Source organism: Acinonyx jubatus, chromosome B2 (assembly GCF_027475565.1).
Source record: "Acinonyx jubatus isolate Ajub_Pintada_27869175 chromosome B2, VMU_Ajub_asm_v1.0, whole genome shotgun sequence".
NCBI classification, from domain to species: domain Eukaryota; kingdom Metazoa; phylum Chordata; class Mammalia; order Carnivora; family Felidae; genus Acinonyx; species Acinonyx jubatus.
The window spans coordinates 44,895,110-44,920,479 of record NC_069385.1 but is presented as its reverse complement, the minus strand read 5'-3'; the positions used below and the strand labels follow the sequence as shown (position 1 = coordinate 44,920,479).

Here is a 25,370-nt window from a genome sequence, read left to right as displayed (position 1 = left end):
CTCTCCTGGTTCTTGGCAGTCACAGTTCAAACCACACCATCTCTTATCATTGAGTTAGATTTTACTGCGCTTGGCCGGCTCTGCCTTAATGGTTTCTACTTAACTGAACACAGCACTACCAACCCTTGAGAGGAGTGATTTCTCCATCAGCAGCTTTAAGAAGCGTCAGTAGTTGGTACAGATGCTACATATATACACCAACAAAAGATTCCCTATGAGGGCTTTTGGAGTTCAAACATAGACAGGCTTTATCTGTAAATGAAGCCTCCAGGGCAGGGAATATCTTGGCCATTCGTACAAGGGCAAGGCACCTCCTCAAACAGAATGCAGGGAAATGAGTAAGAGACGTTCTTCATTCTGAAGAGCTTGTCAAACCCCTGCTGGAAGAGTTGCCAAGTATTCCTCCCCGACCTCCAAGACTGAAAGGAGGACACGGAAGTAATAGAATTCAAACTTCTGCATTCTCTGGCTGCTAAAGAGGATAATATCACCTACAAGCCAAGGACACCTGACAGAGGAATGTGACTACAGCAGTAAAATACTTAAAGAAGCCCACAGACGCACAGATAACTTGATATTCACATGTTCTGGCCAAGGCTACTCCATTAGCTAAACTTCCTGTTCACAACCGAACCTCTTATTTTTGTAACTTTCTTATTCTGAACACTTTCAAACATACACAAAAGTAGACAGAATAATATAATGAACCCCCATGTGCCAATATATCAGCTTCAATAAATTTCAAATCCTTATCCTTATCCTCACCACTTTCCCTGGTGTTATTTTAAATCAAATCTCAGACATTGTATCAATTCATCTGCAGCTTTTTCAGTGTGTATTTCTAAAAGATAAGAGCTTAAAAGTAAACATTGATCACATTTAAAATTAATAATTTATGGGGCACCTGGGTGGCTCAGTCAGTTAAGTGTCCGACTTCAGCTCAGGTCATGATCTCACAGTCTGTGAGTTTGAGCCCCGCATCAGGCTCTGTGCTGACAGCTCAGAGCCTGGAGCCTGCTTCGGATGCTGTGTCTCCCTCTCTCTCTGCCCCTCCCCTGCTCATGCTCTGTCTCTCTCTGTCTGAAAAATAAATAAAAACATTAAAAATAAAATAAAATAAAATTAACAATAATTCTAATTCTATCCTGTCAGTGTTCAAATTTCCAATTGTCTCATAGATATATTTTTTTTACAGTTTGTCTGAGTCCGGATGCAAATAAAGTCTGCACATTGCACGTGGCTGATGTTTTTCTTAGGTTCTTTTAACCTATAGATTTCCTTCTTTTGTTTTTACTACAGTTTATTTATTGAAGAAACTGCATGTGTCTTCTACAGTCACTGCTTCTCCAGCTGTAGGGTATACAAACTGGCTGGCACTCAAATGCAGATTCTGAGTCCGTAGGTGGGGGGAAGTTCTGAGAGTCTGCATTTCTGAAAGACCCTTAATCACTCCTGCTGCCATTCAACAGACCAAACTGAGTAGCTGGACTATAGCAGATCTCACAGTCTGGATTTTGCTGATTGAATCTTTCTAGTGACTTTTAACATACTTCTCTGACCTCTGAATTTTCTAAATTAGTAGCTAAGTCCAGAGACTTGATCAGATTTAGGTTCTGTGTGTGTGTGTGTGTGTGTGTGTGTGTGTGTGTGCGCGTGTGTAAGTAGTGTTTGGTTCTTCCACCAGGAAGCACATAAAACATAATGCTTCATTGTCTCTTCCTTTGTAATATTAGTAGCTTGACCTCCAAGGCCAATACCTATTAATTCATCATGGGGTACAAAATATGATAGTCTAATTCTCTCATTTTTTTAAATTTATTGGTTAGAATATTACCATAAAGACCAATCTCTCCCTCATCTACTATTTAGTTACCTAGTGGTATAGTTCATATAAGAATCCCAGGGGACAAAAACTTGATTTTTTTCCCTTTGTTTACCAATTTTCAAAATGAATTGGTTTGTTAATATCTTCTAATGGTGACCAATTAGGATTTTTTTTCAATGTGTTTGGTGGTAATTGTTGTTGCTCTTGCTTTCATATTTATTGTGAACTTACGGATCTAAACATATCTGATACATTTCAATCCATTTCAGTTGTTAGTTTCATATGAAAGACCCTTCAAGTTGGCCTCTGTGTCCTTTTGACACAGCCCTAGTAATGTTTGATTTCTGTCTTGCTCTTCTATATGACAAGATGTCCCAGGCTTGACTTGTATTACATTTCCCGACCCAAATCTGCAATTAACCACTTCTCCAAAAACCATTATTTCTTTTGGTGGAAAATGGTATTTTAAGATGATTATCTGGGCACCATAGTGTTCTGTGCCATTAGGTTAGTATAGTGGAAACTTTTTAACCCCCAAAATATATTCTTTAATATTTTAAGATGGGACTACATAAATATAAATATAAATATAAATATAAATCATATATATATATATTGCATTGTTTAGAAAATACTGCCTTGTTTCTACTGAAACTAATTTCAGAAAGATCATATAAATAAAAATATTTCTGGTTTATTTTATGAAATGTGCCATATAAACAAAAAGCATCATTCTTAGAATAGTGAATACTTTCCAATAAAAAGTCAGGACAGACCTTAGACAAATTACCTAACTCTAAATTCAATTTCATGCTCTGAAAAATGCTTTCTTCATAAGGCTATTAATAACAAAGCTATCATTTACTAAGTATTTCTTGGAAGCCAGACACTTTACATATATTTTCTCATTTAATCCCTATAGCATATTTTCAAATGAGTAGTGTCTGACTCATTTTATGAATGAGTAAACTTTCTCAAGGTGACACAGCCAGTTCAGGAGCAGAGTCAGTACCTTAACACAGGTCTTTTTGACTTCATGCTTTTAACCTAGAGTATAGGGTGGCAAGTAAATGAGAGAATGAATATATGGTGTCAGTGCCTGACAAATGGTGTTCAGTGAAAAATAGATGTCAGGTAACAGAAATGGCCTTGGTAGATCTGTGCTTGGCATTTGGGCTGGAGGTGGGAGGGTGGACAGGGGAGAGGAGGCTGACCAGATTTCTGCTTTACCAGCGTTTCTGGCCTGTGGACACTTCTCTTGCTAATTTGCCATGTTGGGTCTAACCTATCTGTCCATCATGACAGATGTTCTCATGTCAGAGCTCAAGGTCAGCCCTCAAGAGTTCAGGCTGGCACTTTCTGTCACGTTGTCTTTTGAATATGCTCAGCAAGTAGCAAGAGTCCAGAGGCAAGCCCACGTTGGCCTCTTCCCCTTACATCATGTGTCATTAGCTGCTACACAGCTCTTTGTTCAAAACAAAATTCATAAAACTGACAGATTCATCTGCTAATGTCAAGAGGCATCAGGGCCAATTACAGGAAGCCTCCAAAAGGCAAGTAGGGTCACTTTTCACAAAATGGGATGAAGAAAAGGAAAATAGTCTTGTCATTAAAAAGGACAAATACATTTTCCTCTCAGCAGGCTCCCCCCAGGAAAATAGAAAGATTTATATTAGCACATAGTTTTATTATGATTGCTTTGAATAATTTCAAATCAAAGCATTTGCCCCCACACACAGCCAACCTATCATTAACCATTTTAAGCTAGTGAGCAGTATTTCCCATTGTAAGCGATATCTTTATAATGACAGAAAATTTAGATATAAAGCACAAAATTCCTACACTCCTTTTATAGATAACAAATAATCACATACATTGTTTAGCATCATCTGGAAAGGAGACTAGTTGTTTGTTTTAATTTGAATTCAGACCTGGAGGATTCTGAGTCTGGTTATTCTGAGATTCACCTAAAGTGTACTCGAGTTCTTGAGCAAGAGAGGAACAAATTTAGTTGTATTTGAGGACTGCAAAGATTTAGGGCCATAGCCCCAACACTACCATTACCCCACATCAACTGTGAGAGTTTAAGCCAAGTGAGAAAGTTTAGAGTCCACATAGGACTACCCTCTCTGCTGACACCAACTGCAAGTTCATAGGGCAGAAAGTATTCCCCAAAACCATGCCTGGGTTCAGTAATTTGCTAGGACTCACAGAACTCAATGAAAGCTATTAGAGTCATGATTACAGTTACTGCAAGCAAAGGGTACAGATTAAAACCAACCAAGGGAAGAAGCACATAGAGCAGAATCCAGAAGTACCAAGTCAAGAGCTTCCATTATCCTCTCCCTATGGAGTAGGATGTGTTACTTTCCCAGCTCCAGTGTGTGACAGCATGGACAAAATATTGCTAATCAGGGAAACTCACTAGAACCTCTGTGTCCAGGGTTTTTATTGGGGCTCCATTATGTAGGCATGACTGATTGCCCATGTGGCTGATCTCAGTCTCCAGAGTCTGGGGGCAACCAAATTCCGCCCCACAAATCACATTGTTGGTCTTTCTGGCATGGCCAGCCCCTACCCTGAATCATATTGTTAGCCGAGTTCAAATCCCAAAACCACTTTTGGAGCAAGGTTCAATTCTTTACTATACAACTACATTATGTAGGAAGTAGGGCATGCAGAAAGACCAGCTATGATAACAATCGAGATAGTAATAACAAAAGCTACTTGCCAGGCAGCATGTCAAGCATTTTTCAAATATCTCATTTAGTTCTAATAAATATTCAAGAAAGCAGGTCCAGTGTGTACGTCCAATGTGTAGATGAGGAAAATGGAGGTTACAGAGACAAAGTTGCAAAACAACATCATATGCCCAGTGCCTGGAAGAGCCTGGCTTGAAGCCCACTGCTGAATGACTCCAGTGCCCTCTTTATGTTGCCCCACCAAGGGGAAGGCATGGCTGCCATATACATGACTTCAAAGGGCACCATTCTTGATGACTTCTCTGATAAATCTGCCTCCTGGAGCTGAACAGCCAAGCAACCCTAAGGGAACAGCCCAGCCTCACAGACTCACTACCTAAATCAAAAGGGAGGAACTCTTGCTGAGACTTTTCAGGGCAAGAACCTGCACATATAGACAACCGTTAAAGATACAACAAAGTTAAAATGCATCCTTCCCCCGCCAAGGAGTGGCTGCTCAAGAAAAGGCATAAACTGGACAGGAGTTTGGGGGAGAAAGATGTGCTTGGTTTTTATGGGTTAAATTTTAATTGTTAGATGATATATATGAATAAATGTGTCTAATACAACTAGAAACATGGGACAGAGATGTTGGTTGTGTTTGACCATGCAGCAACTTAACATTTATCAGATTTTCAGATTCTTCTTTCAGTTATTCACAGTGACAGTGTTTAGTCATTCATGCAGGTTTATTCTTTCATAAGATGCTCTTTTCCAAGAACATAAAATGCATGCTGAACAGCATACATGTTTTAAAGAAATTCTGGGTGGGATTTGTCTGTGGGAGTTGTTTAGATCTAATGCACTGTTTTCATTAAGAGGTAAAGCAACCCATAGCACACAGGTATCGGTCAACAGAGTTTAATAGTTGGTATGCAATTTGTTTTATAGGTTTTAAAATTTTTTTTAAATTTTGTAATGTTTATTTATTTTTGAGAGAGAGTGAGCATGAGTGGGGGAGGGGCAGAGAGACAGAGGATCTGAGGTAGGCTCTGCACTGTCAGTGCAAAGCCTGATGTGGGGTTCAAACCCGCAAGCCATGAGATCATGACCTGAGCTGAAGTCAGACACTCAACCGACTAAGCCACCTGGGTGCCCCTGTATGTGGGTTTTTAGATATCTTGAAAAGTTCTTTTTTTTTTTAATTTCTTTACTTATTTTGAGAAAGAGAGCATGAGAGAGAGAAAGAGAGTGAGCACACACATGTGAGTTGGGGAGGGGCAGAGAGAGAGGGAGAGAGAGAATCTTGAGCTGGCTCCACACTGTCAGTAGGGAGGCTGACACGGGCTCGATCTCATGAACCATAAGACCATGACCTGAGCTGAAATCAAGAGTCAGATGCTTAACTGACTGGGCTACCCAGGTGCCCCCTGAAAAGTTCTTTCTTTTAGGGTTTCTTTCTTTCTTTCTTTCTTTCTTTCTTTCTTTCTCTTCCTTTATTTCTTTATTTCTTTCTTGCGGGGAAGGGGGGGAAGGCAGAGAGAGAGGTAGAGAGAGAATCCTAAGCAGGCTCCACACTGTCAGCACAGAGCCCGACATGGGGCTCAAACACCGGAACTGTGAGATCGTGACCTGAGCCGAAATCAAGAGTTGGATGCTCAACAACGAACTGAGCCATCCAGGTACCTCTGAAAAGTTCTTTATTTATTTATCTTCCTATGTGTTTTAACTATCTGGATGATAAAAGCTAGGCAATCAATTCATACCGATTGTTATATTGGTACGAAGAAGAAAATGTTAGTAATTGTATTTTCTAAGACACATCAAGATAACAGGAAGTTTGGATACTTTGAATAAATGTGCCCCATAAAATTATATATCTTAGCTTCATAAAAGATGACAGCTTAAACAATTCATAAAGGGAAGTTTTCTAAGATTTGAGTGATTTGGTTCATGTAAGAAATGGTAACATACACTGAAATACACATGTTGAAAAGTTGAGACTTTTATTTTCATATTACAATGTGTAAATGCTTTTATCTCAGAAGAAGTAATAGAGTTCATAATTAGAGCTAGAATATTGTATTTTAATTATCAATGCCAGAAATGTAACTTTGAAAGAAATAAAATAAACTTACCGTTGAGAAACCTATCCTGTGTGCGATCATTTCTACACATCTATCCTTTATTCTCTCCCATTCAACTTATAGTAACGGCTACCACAACCTGATGGGATTATGATTCATCTTTAGCTGCTTTTAGGTATTTTCTTCAAAGTTTTACTAGGCATTTCTGGAAAACAGCCAGATGACTGAGCAGATTTTTAAGGTGCTATTCAGCGCTCTCGCCTTAATAACAAGATCTTACACTGACTAACTTGTCTAAATCACTATGTGGGGCTTAGCTGAGGATGTGTAAACAAGAGAAGGGCCTGGCACAAGATGGCAGAAAACTTGCACGTTCACACAGCCTCCACTCTCAGGGTAAGTGGTGCTATGCAAAGGATCAAAACACTGGCTGGTCCGGGGGAGAGGCATCAAAGACAAGGCCTCAGCTTGCCTCTAGTTTGGACAAATGTTGTATGCTGGCTGCGATGTGACCTAGGGTAAGGGACAGAGAGGGGTAGGTAGCTGAGGCCCGAAGTGATAATTGTGAGGATTCATGTTCCTGGGCTTCCTCTAGGCAGCTCTACCACACGTGGTGAGCTAGATGCAGCGGGTGGCTGGAAGGATACAAGGCTTTCAGAACCCTACCCATTGCTATTATGTTCTGTGCACATACCTTATATTAGACATTAGCTTGCATACATTACTCATACTACCTTTCACAGTAGAGGGATCAAGGTTCAGAGCCATTTACCAGATTACTTAGGACCACATAGCAGAAGGCAGTCTGTGCTCAACCCCAGGTCTGAGATGCAACCCGATACGACCAAGACGCAACTCTGTCTTTATTCTCGTCCTAATCGCACTGTTTCTAATAGTAAACATGAGTGAAAGAATACAAAACAAAATTTAATCTTCATTATTATTTTTTTTTTGTATTTCATCCCTATACTCAGGTTGATGTTATAAAGTATAATTGGTTGCAATCCTTTTTGTGAACAACTTATATTTTTATTTCCTCCTAAGTGCATTTATTTGGTTCACTTTTCTGACTAAAGAAAATTGTCTCAAGCTTTCCATTCTAATATATTTCAGCTTTTAATGGTGAGTAATTAAAACCTCCGTCATCAGTCATTTAAAATTTTTCAGGTTCACCGATTCATACGTAAACACTTCCCTTGGGAATCCCGATAAAGATGATGTTATGGCTTCAGATTGTGAGCCAAGGAGGTGCCGGTTCAAGTAAGGGCCTCGCCCCCTGTGTAGGGGCTTTGCGTTTGCTGTAGACTCTCGGCAAAGCATGCTGGGTCCTGTTCTTGCGTAAGAACACCATGAAAGACCACACCACCCGTGAGAGCCCTTAATGAAAATGTCCCAAGAATAATGCAGCTGTCTTGTTCCCTCTGGTACTGTCTTACAGTGCTGTTACTCTTTACTCAGACTACCACTGGGGGTGAACAAGAATACTATGAATATTATGAATCAGAGATCTGTTTTCCAGGCACTGCCATGAATGTTAACCATGTTTCGGTTCTTGTACAAAAGTTTTCCCTTCCTTCATTCAGCATGTATTAATAACCACCACCACCCTGGCCCCACCCGTGTGTGACCAGTGTTTTTATGCCTGAGGCTTCAGCAAGTAGCACAGCATAAAACAGTAATTCGTCATTAAACTTCTCTAAGCTACAGAACTTATTTTAGACCTTATTTTATATTTTAGAAGGGCAAGTCTGTCATGGACTTTACATCAGGCAAGGAGACACCATATCCTTGATACTGACTTGATGGTGATTGGGACACATCCTCATCCCCAAGCCGCTTCAGGGGTAGACACACAGCTGCATCATGGGTACTGGCAACTCCAGGGGGCGCCATGCACACGGGCTTCAGTGTGATGGGCACCTCCTGGAGTTAGCAGTGGGGCACCCAGCAGTGAGTCGGGACAGGTAGGTCATGAAAGCGTCTTTAATGAGAAATGTGTGACTCCTGAGGACAACGCCACCGTTACAAATCAGTGAGGCAAAATTTGTACAGTGCTAATGAGTTTGAAGCCCAGTGCCTGATTGTCATGAGTCCAGATCCTGGCTTATCTGTGTGTCCCTTGGGGCAAGTTATTTAACTCCTCCAGGCCTTGATCTTGTCATCTGCACGTAGAGTTAATAGCCATCTCTACTCTATGGGGTTATTATGAGGATTAGGTAAATTAGTTATTTGTAAGGCATGTGGATGCTGCCTGGTACATAGTAAGTATCCTAGAAGTTATTTGTTACAAAAACTCAAAAACACTTTTGATTGACCATGCTGTTGGTGCTTAGTAAAATTAAATATGAATGACATGATCAAGATTGCCAGTAATTTCTTTCCCTGTTCTTAATTATTGAAGTAGTTATTGTTGCTGGAGTGCTGTTACTTAAAATTAGAGTAACTTTCTTTGTTGCACTGTTCCTAATAGAGAAAAAATGGAAACAACCTAGATGGGTTATTGGTGGGAGACTAGATAAACTGTGACAGATTCATAAAATATGATAATATACAGTGTTTAAAATAAATTAGCTCTACATGAAACAATAGGGATACATTTGTAAAACAATGTTAAATATTTAAAAACCCTAGAAGAATGTTACATGTACAGTATATACAAGAAACTTTCATATAAAGTTTAAAAACTTTAAACTATGAAGTATTTTGGATACAAACATACCTAGAAAAGGTGTAACAAAAACATAAACATGAAGGATTCACAATAATATCAAGGCAATGATTTAAAGAAGGAGGGAAAGGAAGGGAATTTGGCAAGAGCAAAAAAGGAGCTTCAGTTTTATCTGTAGCATTTTCTTCCTCAAAAAGAATCCCCAAATTTCTGAAACAAATGTAGCAAAATCAGGTTGGAGGTTACCTTATTATATTGTCCTCTAATATTTTTATTTATATTTGAACATATTGATAATAAAAATAATAATTAACAGAATGCATTTAAATGCCAGACTGTAATTCTAAAGTTTCCACCCATGGATTTTATTACTGTTTCTAGTTAATTAAAAAAAAAAAAAAAAAAGAAGAAGAAGAAGAAAAATTTCAAAACATTAACATACCACCACTTGTGCTTCTCTTTCTTATGGATGGCCCTATTTCATGAGATTTAGGGAGCGGTTTGGCACAAAGGCTGTAAAGAATGCATTTTCATTATTCTAGAAAGAATTTTAATCACCTATTGTACATCAGTGTTAATGAGAGCCATGTAGACAAATCCCTAAGCAGTCCTTTCAAGGGCTGGATTTTTTGCTCAGCCAAAATGCAAAAGTGCTCTCTTGCCTTCCTGGATAATTCTGCTCTGCAAAAGTGTTGTATGTTTTCTGGTGCTTCAAATGAAACAATATGGAACATTTATTTAGAGTGTTTTGCTTTGCAGACTTCTTCAGCGGAACAGCAAGGCAACTAATCATTCCTTTGAATCTATGTAATGAATTACACTTTGAATATGTTATTGATTGGTAGAACAAACAGCACCATGACCCAGATTTTCAGTCTTACATCATTGAGATGTGGCTGGTATGCTCCGAGTTTGGCAATTCTCTGTTCATTGTGTAAATTAACTGGGACAATGACCTGTGACTATAGAATTGCAGCTTTGCAGTTAAATATGCCATCAACCTTTTGATGTCCTATGTATAGTATATAATGTGTAAAATGGTCACCAAATTAATTGTGTCAGGTATTGTCTACATTCTAACTAAAAAACAATTTTCATTGTCTGGAACATGAATGTTTATAGTAGATATATTTTAAGTACCTCAATTTCGATGCTCTTTAGCATTGCTAAGATTATTAAACATGAAATTTATTTATACATTCTGTATTATTTATTGACCACTCACCATATACTGTTGGATCCTAGAGATAAAGTGATGACCAAGGCAATGCCATGCTCTCCAAATTGTTAATAATCTAATGGGTAATAGAGTCAAGAAAACAGGTCATTACAGGGAGATAAGTCTTATATGTGGGATAAACAAAAGATATTAAAGAAGCTCATCACAGGGAAACCCAGTCCTAGGAAGATTGAGTTAAGAGATCAAGGAAGGCTTCCTGAAGGTGGTGTCTATGCTGATCCTTCATTTGGAGACTGAGGAAGAATAGTCCAAACAGAGGAATCAGCACAAGGGAAAGCCCAGAGACAAGACAAGGGAAAGCATACTTTAGGCCAGATGTTCAGATGTTTCTTTGGTATGAAGAGTCTTCAATCGTCTGTGGTTATACCTCTTTGGAATTCCTAGCTGAGGTCATCCTGAGCATCGCCATTGGACACCAACCATTTGAAAGTCTTAGATTTGATCCTCAGCTCAATGCTCTGGCCCCACCCAAAGATAATTACATCAGAATTTGGGGGGACTGGTCCCAGACATTGAAATTTTTAAAAATCTCTCAAGAAGATGGGAATATTCAGTGAAGTTGCGAATCACTAATTTACAAAATAAATTGAGAGGTGTGTTGATTTATCATATGTGTAGGCAAGTAAGAAAGGCAGAAATGCTGTGCGAGGGCATTGCCAAAATGAGCTGGCTGGGAGGAAATAACCTTGGGGATCACATCTACCAGCTATGAATCTAAGTGCAAAACACTAAGAAATGTGACTCATATTCTAGAGCTGGCTCTTGACATATTCAGAGAGATAGCACTTCACACTTTTTTCAGTTCAATTATTTGTTCATTCCAAAACACTTAGCTAATCCTTAGTATATGTCAGTATGCTAAGTGCTGTGGATACATGTATGAGTAAGACAGTGATGTCTTACCATCCCCAAATTCCTAGTTTCTTCACTGAAGAGACAATTTCTAAGTAATTGCAATCATGTGAAAAGACTATTCAGAGCTGGGTACACATTACCCAGGGGGCAGTGGTATCAGACAAAATGGGAGAGAATAACTAAACTTTGCAGGATGAACAGGAATTAGCAATTCACTGAGAGAGATTTTTAGTGTGTTTGGAGCAAAGGATATGAGAAGCATAGCATCCAAAATAAGGCTTGAAAACTGGGTTAGCTTACCAAAGGTCCAGGGACCTCTCCTTCCTTGTTGCCAACCAGACACGACCCACACCCTGACATTATCCATGTAGCTGGAAAGCTTTGTTTTACGAGTCTTCATAACGTTGAAAAGGTCTTCACCTCCTATTGTGGTGACTGGAATAAGACCAATGGTAGAAATTAGGAGTTCAAAGTTCTAAGAGTGGCTCAGGAGTCTGTTGAGGTTCTTGAGGACCAGCTTAAGCACAGCTATAGTACTGAAGGTGTGTATCACTGGGTAGCCAACCTCTGAGATGGCCTCCAATGATCTCTGCCTCTTGGTATTCACATCCTTACAAAATTCTTTCCCTTGAATATGGCTTGAACTTACCCTCTTCTAAAGAATCAAATAGGGCAGAAGTGTCATTTATGGTAATAGGCTATAAGAAAGACTGCAGGTCCCCCCCCCCACACTGCCACCCCCTACCGCCCCCCCCCCCACCCGCATTGTAGAGAGGACTGAGGCCTGCCAACAGCCATTCTCACTGAGCTTAGAAGCAGATCCCTCTCGGGGCACCTGGGTAGCTCAGTCGGTTAAGCATCCGACTTCAGCTCAGGTCATGATCTCACAGTCTGAGTTTGAGCCCTGTGTCAGGGTCTGTGCTTGTAGCTCAGAGCCTGGAGCCTGCTTCTGATTCTCTCTGTCTCTCTCTCTCTCTCTCTCTCTGCCACCCCCACTTTCACTCTGTCTGTCTCTCTCAAAAGTAAATAAACATTAAAAAAATTAAAAAAAAAAAAAAGCAGCTCCCTCTCCAGTCAGCCCTTCAGATATGACTACATCCATGGCTGACAACTTGGCTGCAATTGAGACATCTTGAAACAGAGGCACTCAGTTAAGCTGTGTCCAGATTCCTGACCCACAAAACTATGAGATAATAAATGCTTCTTTTTTTAAGCATCAATGTTTTAGGATAATGGTTGTGCAGCAATCCATAATGAATACAGTCACCATTCACTCAGGGTTTCTACATATTCACCATCCTCTAGGAAGACCTCACAGGTTGGCTCCAAAGAGCTATTATTATTAACAATCATGATTTCCTCTTGAAAAATAAGGCTTATCTCAGGCCTGAAATATGTAAAAATACAGATGAAAAACTAAGGGATTCCAAATCTGTTCTGATGCTATAGTCTTAAGAGGCAAGATGGTGAGGGTTTGGGGCAATATTCAGCCCATGATCCTATGGCTCTTTTCCATCTGAGAATGACCCCTACTTCCTTTGTTTCCCATCACCCACACCCCACCAGAATATAATGTTCAGAGCATGTAACGTTCAAAGCTGAGCAAGCGCTCAGGATGGAGTCTTGGAATCTAACTGCAGATCAGCTGCCAAGCATAGGCCGTTGTCATTGAGCTGCCCTCATTTCATTTCTTTCTATTTTACCACAATACTGAAGTTTGGAATGATTTGGACTCTGTGTGTGTATGCAGCCTTTCTGGCACACCTTTCCTTTTATTTTTACATGATATAATGTGTTTTCCTTGAAACGCTCATGAGAAAATGCTTTGCATGGTGATCTAAAATCCTGCCCAGGCTTCCTCTGGCATAGAAACCAATCCGAAAGGCCAAAATGTACAATAAAAACACATCGGTCTTGGACACAACTCATTTGTCTAATTAAACTTTTGATAAGGAACAGTAAAAAATACATCATACGGTAATATTTTAGAATCCTTCTACATAGGCAGTTTAGAACCTTTAGAACGTGTGTTCAGAACCTAACCCCTTTCTTCTTACCTTCATAACACAGGAGAAGAAAACCTCCTGGCAATTTTACGACGAAGGTGGTGGAAGTATATGATCCTGGGACTCATCGACCTGGAAGCAAATTACCTGGTGGTCAAGGCCTACCAGTACACGACTCTGACCAGCATCCAGGTACTGGCGACTCTTCTGTTCTTCGCAGCTGCCTCTGTTTCCGGATGTAGTTTCCTTTCAGCTGAGTCACCTGGGAATCTGAATACTCCTCTAGAAGTGTTACAAGAGGAAAATTGGGTGTATAAAAAATAACTTGAGCTTTATTTCTATGTCTTATTAGTTTTTCTCAATTCAGATGTAATTGGATATCTTTTTCCTCTTTGTTCTTAATAGACCATAAAGATTGACAACGTAGGAAAATATTTTCTAGCTATGAATAGGAGCAACTAATCTTATGTCAGTAGGAGAGTTATTAATAAGCATAAAAAGAGCTATTTTAAGCTATTTAGAACATGTTCATGGACTTTGATTAAGTAATCACAGGGCTTGATAATTTTTTCTTTTAGCTTTCTTTAATGAGGAGGTTTTGCAACCTGAAGGGACGGAATTTCTTGTAAAAGAGTAAGACATAAATGCCTAAATAGCGTTATTCATGAAGATAATCACTGTGTCCTTCCTTCCTCCCTCCCTCTCTTTTTCTTTTATGCACATGCATACACACAATTGCAAGTTTAACTTGGGTTTTCACAATTTGCACCAGGCACCACTTACATTCTTCATTACACCATAAATAATAAGTTTGCCTATTTTTGTTTCACCCTCATTTCTCCTTTTACGGCAATATTATGAATTCTGTAGTCATTCCAAAGCTCCGGGATGAAAACAAAACATTATTCATATAACAGTTTACTTAGACTTGATGCCATTCTAATAATTTGCTTAGAAACAACAATAACAAAAATGAAGAAACAAACAAGCAAACCAACCCCCTAAACAAACTGAGATTATATGGACTGAATGGGAAGCTATCTAGAATGGGTTTCGATGGGGCTACAGGCTTCTTCCCACACGCCCATTGAGAGACAGGATGCTTGTCCAGACCCCTTGAAGAAAAGTCCAGAGCTCTGATTGGACCGCAATGATAACAGGGAGATGCTGGGACCTAATTGGCTTAAACTTGGACTCCCCAACGCGATACAGGATGAGATTTTTCTGATTGGTTTAGACTCATGTTTTTCAATAGGAGTACCACTGGTATTTTAGAGGGACAATTTTTCATGATTTGGGTCCCTTTCCTACTTTATTGGTCATTTAATATTCTTATCCCTTGACCACTAAATGCCAACAGCATCTTTTTCAGTCGTTGTAACAACCAAAAGTGTCCCTGCCCTCTGGCAGAGAGGTATCATGTCTGCTTGAGGATCACTGGCTCATCAATCAGCACTCACTCCTGGAGTCAGGGTGGGAGCAATCCCACTGTGGGAGAGGAGAGGTGGACAGATGCTGGAAATCAGCTGTAGAGCCTCTGCGCCCAGCTTAACTCTTACTCACCTCAACAAACCCCACAGCGACAACTGACATCTCTCTTTTGTGCTCCCATGGCACTTTGTCTTCTAGCTCTGTCTGTAGTCTGTCATACCTAAGAATGGTGTTTATTACCTAAGAATGATGCCTTACCTAAGAATGATTCCTACCTACTCCACCAAACTGTGAGGTTTTTTTTCACTGCAAGAGTGATTTCTTGCTCACCTTTGACTTTCTGGTACCTGGTAGAAAACCCAGCACATGCCAGGTACTCAATAAATGTTCAGAGAAGTTAATTCACCTGCACTTATTTCTAGTATTTGGGGCATAGAGATTCCCAGCAGTTCTCTACCTAAATGTAGAGACCTCCAGAATGTCCATACAGATGTGGTGGGACAACGAAGAGACAAATGTTAGCTTTGTGGCAGAACTGCGCCCATTAGCCTAGAATCAAAAACTAGAAATGAGCCTAGGGGAGTATGAGGAGAATTCACCCTTTGAAAATACAGTTGACTTTTTGTTTTTTTTTTCTTTCAAGCATTGAAAAGTCACAACCAATTGCTGGTTTCTTATGGAGCTTTTTCCAAAATTTTTTTAAAGTTTATTTATTTTGAGAGAGAGAGAGAGAGTGTGTGTGTGTGTGTGTGTGTGTGTGTGCACAAGCTGGGTAGGGGCAGAGAGAGGGGAGGAGAGAGACCCCCAAGCAGGCTCCCAGCTATCAGCACACAGCCTGATGCAGGGCTCAAACTCATGAACCATGAGATCATGTCCTGAGATGAAATTAAGAGTCGAATGTTCAACCAATTAAGCCACCCAAGCTCCCCCTTCAAAATTTTCATTTTGTTTGTGAACAGTGACAATTTATTCTTAACAACCGGTCCCCTGGTCTTCAGGTGTTTAGTTCAACCCATGTCATACACCGCCATCCAAATCCATCCTGCCAGCTCTCTCAAATTAGTTGTTTAACACCTATTCAATGCTCCATTCTATGAAAAAGTTTATCTTAACTCTGTAGAGAGAAAGAAAAATAATAATTCTACTGAAATATCAGTTGGTCTTCATTGTAATTTAGTTAGCAACAGATAGCAGAAAGAAAAAAGCAAGTTGAAGCTAACAATTCTAGAATTATTTTTGCCACCTACAACAAATAAACTTATTAAATAACAATAAATGGTCAGAACAGAAGGAGGCATTTGTTCTGGGAACCATGTCTGTACTGCTGTTTAGTAAGTTAATTTACTTGGTAGAACTAACAAAGATCAATAATTTTCCCTTGATTCTATAATTTTTATTTTTGTCAGCCACTCACAGAATTCACACACATTTATTACTGGATGGGTTTGTATGTAGAACCCAGAAAGAACATCACTATTGTGGACAATTGTTTTCTCTTCCATTGGATAAGGAAACATAGGCATATACAATCATTGAGTAGCTCTCCACTTTTCTGAAGGTTATTGTATATATAGTATTGTCTCCTGCTACCTTTGGTGATGGGTTCAGAGCATGACTCGTGGGATCTTCATTCTTGAAAATTACACCAAGCATGAGAAAATGTTAGATTTGTTTGATTTTTCTGTGTATACATATATTGGTTTTTTTTTAATTTTTTTTTCAACGTTTTTATTTATTTTTGGGACAGAGAGAGACAGAGCATGAACGGGGGAGGGGCAGAGACAGAGGGAGACACAGAATCGGAAACAGGCTCCAGGCTCTGAGCCATCAGCCCAGAGCCCAACGCGGGGCTCGAACTCACGGACCGTGAGATCGTGACCTGGCTGAAGTCGGACGCTTAACCGACTGCGCCACCCAGGCGCCCCTACATATATTGTTTTGAAATTTTCTTTCAGCTTAAATTGGCCACCTCCCGTTTTCTTTTGGAGTTTGCCATAAATTAATTCAGCTTATAATAAGCTTATAAAACCTTTATATAAGGTTTTATGTATAAAAACCTTATATAAATATTTATATTTATATTTATATTTATATTTATATTTATATTTATATTTATATTTATATTTATAAATATATAAATATAAATATATATAAAGGTTTTATACAAAAACACCAAGTATGGCAAGAGAACAGATGCCTAAGTGCTACAGTTTCCAAAGGAGGCACAGATGATGTTTATTTCCAAAGGCAAGGAAGTATCCATTCCTGTGGTCTATAAAATTGGATAAAGTGTAGACAGGATAAAATGTGGGTATAGCTTTGCACCTGGAGTGAAGAGCATGACAGAGTTTGGGGGAAGGAAACCCAATGAATATGATTGGAGAGCAGCTGTTCCAGTTTGATTCATCTAGTCACTTAAAAAATAATAACTGAATACTTCTACGTTCAAGACATTGTATTAAGTGGTGAACAAAGTTGTGAGCAAAAACAGACACCCTCTGTATTCTCATGGAGCTTCCACTCAGATGGGGAAGGCAGGCTTTGGTCAAATAATCAAGGGAATGGATGTATAGTTATAACGAGGGATAAATGTTCTCAAGGAAAGTGTTCTATTAGAACGGTTGTCAAAACAACCTGACCTCAACTGGGGAGTTGGGGAAATTTTTCCTCAAGAATTGATAGTGGGGCTGAGATCTACAAGAGGAGTGGAAAGAGGTCCAAGCAAAGAAGACAATGTGCTCAATGCCCTGTGTGGGAAGGGCTGTGGCAAGGATGAAGTTGTGGACAAGGTCATGTGGCTGGACACAGAGAATGAAGAGTGGTACAAGATGGCCTGGAAAAGGAGGCAGGGGCCAGACTATGAGTCGTGATGTCCAGGTCAAGGGTTTGATTCTTTAGGACAAGTGCCAGGGGAATCCAAATGTGAGTTTTTAAGAAAACTTGGGCTCTGGTGTAGAAAACAGACTGAAGCAATGGATTCTCATCAATAGAATAGAGGACGAGAGGAATGTAGAGCTGAAACTCTAAGTTGAGGCCATGTTATGAGAGGTCTTCAATGGCAGGATAAAGAGTGTGACTTCATTTTATAGGTAACAGAGAGCCATGAGAGTTTCTGAGGAAAGAAATGATAGGATGTGACCCAGTAGCCTTTTTTCAAAGCACTTCTGTTTTAGCAAGACAGCCTTCATTAATAGTTGGCAGAGCACCAAATACTTTCGTTTCCTGATTCTCTTAAAAACAGAGACATAAAGCAAAAAGACATGAAGAGCCTCTCTTTGCTTTCTCCTCCTGCCCTTTCAGTACATTCACCAAACGTAGGGTTAAATGTCACAAACAACTGATACATGAAAATTGAGAGGAAAAATATACATTTTTCAATTTTTTTAACATTTATTTACTATTGAGAGACAGAGCATGAGCATGGGCAGAGAGAAGGGGAGACACAGAATCCAAAGCAGACTCCAGGCTCTGAGCTGTCAGCACAGACCCTGATGGGGGCTCAAACTCACAAACTGCGAGATCATGACCTGAACTGAAAGTCAGATGCTCAACCGACTGAGCCACCCAGGCACCCTGGAAAAATATTTTTTTGAAATGATTATAGACTCACAGGGAATTGCAAAAGTACAGAGTTCTTTGCACCATTCACACAGCTTTCCCTAACGGTGACATGGTATATGACTTTAGTATAATGTCAAAACCAGGATATTGATATTGGTACAATACGGTTAACTAGACTACAGACCTTGTTCAGTTTTCAACCTCTTTTCCTTCATGTGTGTAGTTCTGTGCAATTTGGTCCCACATGTAAGTTTGTGTAAACACTACCACAAACAGAATACAGAACTGCCCATTTACCACAAAGGAACTCCCTTGTGCTATCCCTGTGAAGTTTTACCCAACCCACCACTGCCATCCTGGTCATCAGGCAACCGTTAATCTGTTCTCCATCTATATGATTTTGTCGGCAGGAGGGTGCTATGTAAAATGGACTTAGGCACTATTTAACCTTTTGAGACTGTTTTCCTTTTCAACTAAGCATAATGTCTTTAAGTGCATCCAGATTGTTGCATGTATCAATATATTATTCCTTTTTATTGCTGAGTAGTATTCCATGGTCCAGATATACCAGGGTTTGTTTAACCATTCACCTGTTGAAAGCCATTTGGGTTGTTTCCATTTGGAGCTTTTACAAAGAAAGGTGCTATGAACATTCACTTGCAAGTTTTTGTGTTAACACAAGGTTTCATTTCCCTGGGATAAATGCCCAAAAGTGCAATTGCTGGATCATATGGAAAGTGCCTGTTTGGTTTTAGAAACCGGCAAACAACTTTGCAGTGTGGTTGTCCCGTTTTACATCCCCTCCCGCAATGTAGGAGAGATCGGTCGGTCTCCATCTTCGCACCCTCATGAGCACTCGGTGTCATCATTATTTTTCATTTTAGCCATTCCAAAAAGTACATGGTGATACTTCACGGTTTTCATTTATAATTCCCTAGGGGCTAATAATGTTGAACGTCTCTTGGAAAAAAAAAAAAACTTTTAACTTTGCCTTTATAGTCGGAAGCTAAAGAAAGTTAACAATGGCAAAAGAAGTAACATATTAAGGAAAAAGATGATGGAAGAGAGACACTGAAGTGAAGAAATCCAGCTGTTCCCTTTATTATAAAAGAAAGAGATTTATAAGGATTGTATTCTAAAGACACATTTGTGGGTTTGCATCTCTTGACTTGTGGAGAATGAATAGATTGTACTTGTGACTTTGAGAAAGATTAGCAATGACATTTGGATAAATTCTAAAAGCTATGCTATTTTTATAACGGTGCTATATGAACCATTCCAGTAGAAATACCAGCTTTACAACTTCTCGCCTAAAGATTATTCATCTTTTTTCAGCCACGTAGTACTAAAATGCAAACAGATGAAACTAGTGCTTCTGTGAAAGAAGAAGAAAGCTGGTCTCTTCAAATATGGTATTTGGTAACTAAAATTAACTCACATTGGAAACGACTTACGGTACTCTTGCTGGTAGCCATGCTGAAGGGTCTATCCTCTAACACAGCCCCTCCTTCACACGGTGCATACTTCAGAGCCCTTTCCATTCTTCAAGCAGCTGACATCGGGAGCAAAGCACGAGAAAGAAATACCTCTAGCCCTGGTTGTCTGCTTTCTGTTCCACTCCTCTGATTCAGGCACATTAGGACAGGATGATACAGAATGCAAGCCAGCCTCCCCCGTGCGCAGCGCGACGTCCAGCCCTGAGACTAATTCTACAGGGCATACGCATGCAGCATGGGCACGTAACACACACATCATGCTACAGCACATGCACAACACATGTGTAACATACACAACATGCTACCGCATCCACACGTAGCAGTTTGTCTCATCGCTTTACATCACTCTCAGGCCTTTGTGGGTCTTCTCTTTGTGTATCAGACTTAAGGTAAGTTGTATCAGACACAAAGAAAGGCTGGGTAGTGTGTACCTTGTTATGTCTAAAATTTAAGTCGTGTGAATAGACTTGCCCTACCGACGTGTTTATTGATTAAAAAATGCCTGTGCTGTGGCTAGAGGTTCGGGGTGCAACTACAGACCAGACTCCAGCCCTGCTGTGGGGCAGTGGGCAGTGGCGTTAACAGTTAGGATATGACGTGGCAGTGCGATGAAGAAAGTATGCCTTGTTTAGTGGAGACAAGAGAGTGATACCGCTCATCCCCAGGAGTCACATAGCTGGGGTCCCATAGTCCAGAAGTTATGATACATGAGACAAAGTCACTAAACTTCTTATTTGTAGCCAACTTGAATTTCCGCCCTGTGGATGAGCCCAGAGACAAAGCACGCCTATGCACATTAGAAACAGTTTCATGGGCTTGAGTTTACGATTATGAGCTCAGCTTTTAAGACTGTATTTCCTTCTTTCCCCTTGCTGTTTTTACCTGTCCCTGGTGCAAGACTGTGGCAGTTTATGACTATTCAGGAGATATTTTAAAGTGCGTTTAAAAGCAAAGCTTTAAAAGCAGACAAAGTTCTTGCCTTAAAGGGAATACAATATTCTGAATGTCTTTCAGGTTTCTTAGATCTGGACTTTTTATTCTCATGATTGTAGAAATAAATATGCAACACTTCAAATCTAAATATTTGATTGAGCACTGCAGGTTTCCTGTCAGCCTTTTATCCTGAGAGAGAATATAGACCTTTGCCCATCACCAGAGGGACTATCTTCAATCTCTCCTTAGTTCCATGACTATGCCCATCCCTAAACCTGTCTTTAAATGTGTTCTGTAGGGGCTCCTGGGTGGCTCAGTCGGTTAAGCGTCTGACTTCAGCTCAGGTCAAGATCTAGCAGTTCGTGAGTTCAAGCCCTGCATTGGGCTCTGGGCTGACAGCTCAGAGCCTGCAGCCTGCCTTGCATTCTGTGTCTCCCTCTCTCTCTGCCCCTTCCCACTCATGCTCTGTCTCTTTGTCTCTCTCTCTCTCTCTCTCAAAAATAAATAAACATTAAAAAATTTTTTAAAAATGTGTTTTGTAGAACTGCCTTCTACAGAAGAGAGCTTTCATATTATACTTCATTGACTTGGGCTCCATGGGCTGGCCCTTCAGATGCCACAGACAAAGGCATTGGGAAACAAGAGAGCACCTGTCTCCCTCGCTTCCACTGTAGTCTCTAACAGCCCTGCTTGCAGGAAAGGAAAACACACATTGGATCCTGTCTTCACTCTCTTTGTTTCTTCAGCTTCCCTTTTCTTATGGTAACTGCCATTTTCTACTTTTTATGATAGTTGTGTTTTTTTACATATTTCTCCCCCCGCCCCTCTCCTCACCCCCGCCGCCACATGTCTATAAGGATCTTGAAGGTGGGACCTGAGTACCTGGTACACGATAAGCACTGAATACATTTCTGATGTTTGAATAAATTCAGAGGCAATTCATCTTTGTTTCCTGCACAAGATCATGTACACATAGATGCCAAAATGTATGAAATAATTGAATACATAAGTTAAGGAATGAAAGGATTAATTTCTAAAGGTGAGTTATGTGGCAAGACAGCACAAATGACCTTTAGTAATTTTATTATCAGTAAGTTTATTTATTCATGCATTTCTCAGATATGGAACTCTAAACACCTCTTAAGTATTCTATTATGCTTTGGGTATATAAAGATGATGAAAAAACTGTCCCAGGTCTCAAGAAGCTCAAGCGTTTTTGTTTGTTTGTTTGTTTGTTTTAATATATGAAATTTATTGTCGAATTGGTTTCCATACAACACCCAGTGCTCATCCCAAAAGATGCCCTCTTCAATACCCATCACCCACCCTCCCCTCCCTCCCACCCCCCCATCAACCCTCACTTTGTTCTCAGTTTTTAAGAGTCTTTTGTGCTTTGGAAGGAGCTCAAGTGTTATAGGCATTGCCTCAATACAGACTCACTCATGCTATTCTTAGATGTTCAAAGCATCTACATCTTCTTTATATCCTATAATCAATCTAATCTTTTCAGTGAACCTTCCCCCCCAATGCCCTCAAGCTGGCTAAATAGCAGTGGGTGCAGGGGAAGGTCTGATTCATTATAAAAACTACTAATTTCTTGCAGTTAAAAGTTTTTCTTTGGATAGCTGAGTTGCTTTTGGACAAACGCTCAGAAGTCCCTTCTTCCATACTCACTTCTGAGATGGTGTGTGAGTGGGTCTGTAGTGTGACCTGGTGACCTGGGACCTTGTTGGTCCTTTGGCTGCTTTCCACCATAAGGCAGCCCCCCAGTTGTTGGGTGTACACTTGCTGGATTGAATACGCACTCTGTGCCTGGCATTCTGCTGGCCTCTGCTGTTCACTGTGTCCCCCAGCAGTCTCCCTCTCCTTGCTGACTGCCTCTCTGATCCCCGTTGATGCTGCGGGCCTCTAGGTATCTGGCCGTGAAGGCATTTGGTCTCCAGCCTTGATGGTTCCTGCCATATGGAACCTCTCACCCCACCCCAGGGAAGCCAGCCTTCACCCCTTTGCAGAGCACTAAGACTTCTGGCAAAACAGGAGCCGAAAAGGATTCTGGGAGTTAGAGTGCTCTCTGCTAACAACACTTCACCTTCTGTTCCCTGCAGCCTCTTCAGGTTGGTGTGGCTGTCCCAAAAGGAAACCATTGCTTTGCTTTCAGTGTCCTCTCTAACTATCTAGTATTTTTTCTCCCTCTGGGACTGCAATCCAAGAGAGGCACCTCTGGACAAATGTGACTCAACACTCACTTCTCCTATGTTAATTTCCTTTTCTCTTCCCATAGTCCATGGTGGGAGAGACAAGCTTCCCATCCTCTTCCTCTTTAGCATGGACTCTTTGTTTCAAATCCTCCTTCCAAGGAAGAATTACAGAATTTAGAATCTCTTCTCTGTCCATGAACCTGACTCTAGACCTTTCTTTGCTAAAGAAGTCAGGAAAGTCAGCTTGGTGTTTGAAACCTGATGAATGACCTCTCTGTTCTAATAAAGGATTTCTTGTCTTTTTCTTCATGGCTCAGTTTTAAATGGGGCATGACCGAAGGGGGAAAACTAGGTTTCCCCCCAAAAAAATTATCCTATTTTGCTGGAAGACAGATGTATAGACAAATTACAGTGTGAGCAGTAGTAGTGGAATGGAGCTACACACAAATGCTACCGGATTACAGAGAGGGACTGAAGCCACCAGTGACAGAGAGGACTTTCTGGAGGGGACAATTCAGTGGAGTCTCTAAACCTAGGTTTTACTGACAGCATGAATCCCACAGTAAAATGGGGCCACTTGGTTCCCTGGTGAGTGTCAGCTCCAGTGACTCAGGTGGACAGGTTATAAGTGAGTGAGATGCCCTTATATGTTTGTTTTCTGTCTGAGCATCAATTTTCCCACTTAAAGGATTTAAAAACCTGCCTCCTGGTGTGGTCCTGTGTGTGCAAATGTAACACTGCATTCAATGGTCCTGGTTTCCCCACTGCCCCAAGCAAAAATAATGCAACAAACAATAACATTATATTTTTCTGATCCTACCATCACCTATAACACCTTCCTCGGTGAAGTTCCTGTGTCCTTCCCACAGACAGAACTCTCACTGGTCTTCCAACATTCTTAGACTTGTCTGAGATCCCTATGACAGTCGCCAAGCTAGGACACCTACCACTTTAGCCATGCCTCCAACATGTGGTAGTTGCTCAATAAATAACCAGCTCCTTTTACTCACATAGTTTCCACTTTGTGTATTCTTTCCATTAATCCCATCTGAGAAAACCAGTCCACACTCTCACTCTTGGGCAGCAAACTGAAGAAAAGCAATGACAAACGTACAGTTGTGTACAAAGCGATCCAGGTGAAAGACTGCTTGAGACACAAAGAGGAGGTTAGGAAACCAACATTTCAATTAGCTTTGCCACTGATTGATTACTGTATTACCTCATGTAAGACCATTTGCTAGTCAATAGAAGTGAAACCTCATAAAGATGAATGAGATCGCTTCTAGGTACAAACAAAATTCTTCCAACCCACTCTGTTTGGGAGTGAAAACTTCAGGGGAAACTGTACAAACAAATATGGTAATATCTTACTTGGAATCATGTTTTCACAGCACTAGGGGCTAAACAAACCTTAAAGCCATGCGATACCGTTGCTTGACATGTAAAATCAAGAGAATTTTCTCCTGTGGTACAGATGCACCACCTTTTTTGCAATGAACATGTTCCTGAAATACTCTTTGTAAATAAATTTGTATAAATGATTTCTATTTTTAACACACTGGGAAATGTACAGTGTATTTCTTGTAAATTGAAAAATCATTTTGTACCATGAATAGTCACTATATTTGTTTCTATAGGTATTCTTTCCATATACTAAGTTTGTGAAAAGTGAAACACTCTTATAGTTCAATATTATACCACACAAACAAGATTCATCTTTTCAGAATTAATGGCCAAAATGCCTATCTTATTTGGTGGATAAGAGTGAATAGGGCAAAAGGGAAGACATAGGAAGCTCAGCCTTGGATATCCCCAAGGCTTCAATATATTCACACACAGAGATTAATCTGTTAACCACTGCCCGCCTTACACCTCCCAAAAGTGCAAGCTGTCCACAGAAGAGAATTGGTGGAATTGTGGGTAAATGGACACTTTTTAAAAATGCTTTACTTATTAATTTTGAGAGAGAGAGAGAGAGCACAAGCGGTGGAGGGGCACAGACAGACGGAGAGAGAATCCCAAACAGGCTCAAAGCTGTCAACGCAGAGCCTGATGTGGGGCTCCATCCCACGAACCGTGAGATCATGACCTGAGCCGAGATCGAAAGTCGGGCGCTTAACCCAGGAGCCCCCAAATGGACACTTCTAATCAATGTTTTCACTCATTTAAAAAGGAATTGCAAATAGATTTAGTGAACACCTCTAAATTGTGTTTGTGGGGGTGTGTGTGTGTGTGTGTGTGTGTGTAAGAGAAAAAGACAGGGATACAGAGGACACGGAGAATACAAGACTGAAACAAAGAAAGTATGGTATTGAAAGCAGGTCTTCTAATGGCCAAGTAAATAAAGTTTCAAAACTCAAATTTTTCTGTGCTTTCAAAAGTTATGACT

At 40.2% G+C, this 25,370-nt stretch overlaps 1 protein-coding gene and 1 long non-coding RNA gene across 5 annotated transcripts in view; one reads left to right on the top strand and one right to left on the bottom strand.

Annotated features, from left to right (window-relative positions):
* SLC35F1 (solute carrier family 35 member F1) overlaps positions 1–25,370 on the top strand; it is a 439,134-nt gene that overhangs the window by 347,172 nt on the left and 66,592 nt on the right. For all 4 annotated transcript variants that reach the window (XM_053222332.1, XM_053222331.1, XM_027056362.2 and 1 more), the window contains exon 3: positions 13,427–13,554. In XM_053222332.1, coding sequence (XP_053078307.1) covers positions 13,427–13,554 — 128 coding nt within the window. The remainder of the gene's footprint in view (positions 1–13,426; positions 13,555–25,370) is intronic.
* Positions 18,575–25,370, bottom strand: part of LOC128315538 (uncharacterized) — a 60,981-nt gene continuing 54,185 nt past the window's right edge. Inside the window, exon 4 of the long non-coding RNA XR_008298375.1 lies at positions 18,575–20,608. This is a non-coding gene — a long non-coding RNA (uncharacterized LOC128315538). The remainder of the gene's footprint in view (positions 20,609–25,370) is intronic.